This window comes from Oryctolagus cuniculus, chromosome 8, assembly GCF_964237555.1.
Source record: "Oryctolagus cuniculus chromosome 8, mOryCun1.1, whole genome shotgun sequence".
NCBI lineage: Eukaryota > Metazoa > Chordata > Mammalia > Lagomorpha > Leporidae > Oryctolagus > Oryctolagus cuniculus.
Genome location: NC_091439.1, coordinates 52483181 through 52486779, shown reverse-complemented (window position 1 = coordinate 52486779; position 3599 = coordinate 52483181). Strand labels below are relative to the sequence as shown.

The 3599-nt window shown below is 45.5% G+C and overlaps 1 protein-coding gene across 1 annotated transcript; it reads right to left on the bottom strand.

Moving 5' to 3' along the window:
* Positions 1-756: 756 nt before the first annotated feature.
* On the bottom strand, positions 757-1490 carry LOC100352857 (mitochondrial import receptor subunit TOM20 homolog). Its single transcript, XM_051819888.2, has one exon. The coding sequence runs from the start codon at positions 1443-1445 to the stop codon at positions 1047-1049; it is 399 nt and encodes a 132-aa protein (XP_051675848.2). The 5' UTR covers positions 1446-1490; the 3' UTR covers positions 757-1046.
* Positions 1491-3599: the final 2109 nt, after the last annotated feature.

Here is a 3599-nt window from a genome sequence, read left to right as displayed (position 1 = left end):
GTAAGCCAGGCTGGGCTTAGAATGAAGCTTATTGTACAAAATGGCAACATGGCCAGAGACTAAAGTGGCACCACAGAGAAGACTGTACCATTTTATTAACATGCATGAAACCTCTGATGGAAACAGTTTCTATAAGCTGGCACTGCATCCCCCTGGGGAAGCCACCTCCTGCTGAGAAGCCACCTCCTGCTGGAACCCTGTCTTGAGTCCTTTTCCCAAAGATGCTCCTTTGAAGCATGAAGCAGCTGAAGCGATCATCATCCAGTCCCCCCAACAGATGTTAGGGCCCTTTCTTGTTAAGCGGGGGTCAGATGCGTTAATAGGCAATCAGGGTGGTCCTAGTGGAATTTGGGGTGTAGAATATTTTCTCCCCCCAAAAAGTTATCTTTAGCAAGAACAAACAGGCCACCCTCCTTCCTTCGAAATCTCCAAATTTACCACGGGAATAGCAAGGGAGTTCTTCCTGAGCTCACAGCTTATTGTGAAAACCAGTTACCTATGTCACCCTTCTGGATGGTTTTTTGTTTTATCACGAGCAAGCCAGACAGGATGGAGAATTGTAAAGTATGTTTCTTGATGTGTTTTGTCCTCACCTGGTAATTGTCAGTCTGATTGTCAAGTTTTTTTCCTTAGAAATTGTACTTAAAAACGCCAGTACCATAGGATCCTTTGGGTTTTTCCTCTCTTGGAAGCCCCTCATCGTGCTGCTTTGGCTGGAGGCCCTTGACTCTAACAAATCTTTTTAAATCTCAGATAAATAAATCTTTTTTTTTTTTGGTAACTCATAGTGTATTTATAAAATGAAAAGCTCTCTACAAAATACACTTTTCACTGGGAAAATAAATAAAACAGACAAATGGATCTACGCAAAGCAAACATGAACTTTGGTAGATTTCAGTGTAGGACAGTCCACAACAAGCTTATTTGCCCTTTTTCCCCCGGAGCTGCTCAGCTTCCAAGTTAAGAATTTTAAAAATATTTTGAAGTGAGATTTTATTATGTTGAAATTCTTCATTCCACATCATCTTCAGCCAAGCTCTGAGCACTTACAATTCTCTAATTGTTGGGAGTTTAGTGAGCAGCATCTGGAACACTGGCAGTGGAAGAGTTTGCTGCAATACTTGCAGCAATTGCTGTGGCTGTCCACATACAGCAATTGCATTTGTCAGATGGTCCACACCCTTCTCATATTCACCTTGAGCTAGTAACTCTTCACCAAGCTGTATTTCTTCAAGGAAGAACTTCTGGACAGCTTCTGCATCTTTAAGGTCAGGTAACTTGGAAAGCCCAGCTCTCTCTTTGGCAAGCTTTTGTTTCTTTCTTCGTTCTCGCAACCTGTTCTTGAAGTTGGGGTCACTCCGTCTCTTGCGGTCGAAGTAAATGCAATACCCGATGAAAAGGGCCCCGCATACGCCGGCGGCGATGGCGCTGTTCCGGCCCACCATGGTCTCTCAGCTGCAGAATGTAATGGCGAGGCCTCCGAAGCAACGGTTGGCCGCGAACCCTCGATAAATAAATCTTTTTAAAAAAAGCAGAAGACACTGTCTCCTTGCTGGCTGATAGTGGAGGGCTGCTTTCAGCTACTTGTAGCCATGCTATGGTCCTTGTACATGGCCCCTCCACCTTCAAAGCCAACTTGAGCACACTGAATCTTTCTCATGCTTCAAATCTCTCTAATGTCTCCTCTAGCAGGCATAGAAAACTTTCCGCTTTCAAAAAGGTCATCTGGCTGAGCCAAGCCCACTGGGATAATATCCAGATCTTAAGGTCAGCTAACTCAGGACTTGAATGGCATCTTTTTTAAAGATTTATTTATTTATTTGAAAGTCAGAGTTACATAGAGAGAGTGGGGGGGGGGCTCTTCCACCTGCTGGTTGGTTCACTCCCCAGATGGCCTCAACAGCCGGAGCTGCACCCATCCAAAGCCAGGAGCCAGGAGCCTCTTCCGGGTCTCCCACTTAGGTGCAGGGGCCCAAGGACTGGGGCCATCTTCTACTGCTTTTCCAGGCCATAGCAGAGAGGTGGATCAGAAGAGGAGCAGCCGGGACTAGAACCGGAGCCCATATGGGATGCCAGCGCTTCAGGCCAGGGCTGTAACCTGCTGCACCACAGCACTGGCCCCAATTTAAATATTTTTAAATATCTTTTGTGGTTTTTTCTACTAAAGTTCATGCTTTCCTCAAATTTTCTTGAATTTTTGTAATAGCTATGTTAATTCCCTTGTCTGTGAGTTCTGTTATTGGATGGCATTTCTAGATCTTTTCCTTTGGATTGATTTTTCCCCTCTTTATGAGTCACATTTTCCTTCTTTGAATTTCTGGTATTTTTTTATTGGATGCCAAGTTTTGTGTGTTTTATGTTGTTTGGTGTTGGATTTTATTTCTTTGTTTTTTTTCTTTCTTTTTTGACGTCCCTTTAAATACTTTATGCTTTGTTCTGGGATGCAGTCAAGTTTCTTGGAATTGATTAAATCTTCTCAAGGTTTGCCTATAAATTATGTTGGGTCAGATCCAGACAAGCCTTAGGTCTAGGGTTAACTTTTTGCCTGCTTTTGAAGCATTCTAATCAATGCTCTGTTTCTGAATGCTTTCCTACTTTGGCACCAACTTTTCCTAGCCCCATGTGAGCTCTGGGTATTCTGCCATTCATTTCGTACAGTGTTGTCCCCTGATTTGGTAATGGTCTCATATGCATGTACAGATTTGTACTCAGTAAAAAACTCAGCAGAACCCCTCTGCGGATCTCTGGAGCAATCTCTCCCTCAGCAGCTCCCGCCTCTCCACAAGTCGGCCTCACATGTTCCAGTGAACCCCAAATCTCTCTCCTCATTTTAGCTCGACCACCGGAATGTGATTGTGTCCATCCCCACTCCCCTCACCTTTGCTGGATCCTCTTCAAGTAGTGAACTGGGGTATTCACAGCGCCCTTCCCTTCTCTGAGGGATTGCTGTCCTGTGCTACCTGTTGTCCAAAGGCTGAGCACCAGTGCTTCATGCAGCTACACAGCTTTCCGTTTGCTTATGGCAACAGGGAAAATCTGGTCCCCACTATTCCGTCATAGCCAGAAGCAAAATGTCCCTGCTTTAGCTTACCTTTTTTTTTTTTTTTTTTTTTTTTTTTACAGGCAGAGTGGACAGAGACAGAGAGAGACAGAGAGAGACAGAGAGAAAGGTCTTCCTTTTGCCGTGGGTTCACCCTCCAATGGCCGCCACGGCTGGCGCACCGCACTGATCCAAAGCCAGGAGCCAGGTGCTTCTCCTGGTCTCCCATGCGGGTGCAGGACCCAAGGACTTGCGCCATCCTCCACTGCACTCCTGGGCCACAGCAGAGAGCTGGCCTGGAAGAGGGGCAACCAGGACAGAATCTGGCGCCCTGACCGGGACTAGAACCCGGTGTGCCGGCGCCGCTAGGCAGAGGATTAGCCTAGTGAGCCACAGCGCCAACTCCTGCTCTAGCTTTTAAAAGCTTCTCCCTGAAAGTGCCAAATATCACTTTTACTCATAATTTAGAACGAAAATAAGCCACAAGGCCAAAATAATTTTAAAGAGAAGCAAAACCCAACTCAACCAAGTGTTTAAAAGGAGAGAGAAACTGAGGTAC

What these genes read in the sequence shown, in the direction of transcription:
- LOC100352857 (XM_051819888.2), bottom strand. Translation starts at nt 1,445, where the DNA reads ATGGTGGGCCGGAACAGCGCCATCGCCGCCGGCGTATGCGGGGCCCTT.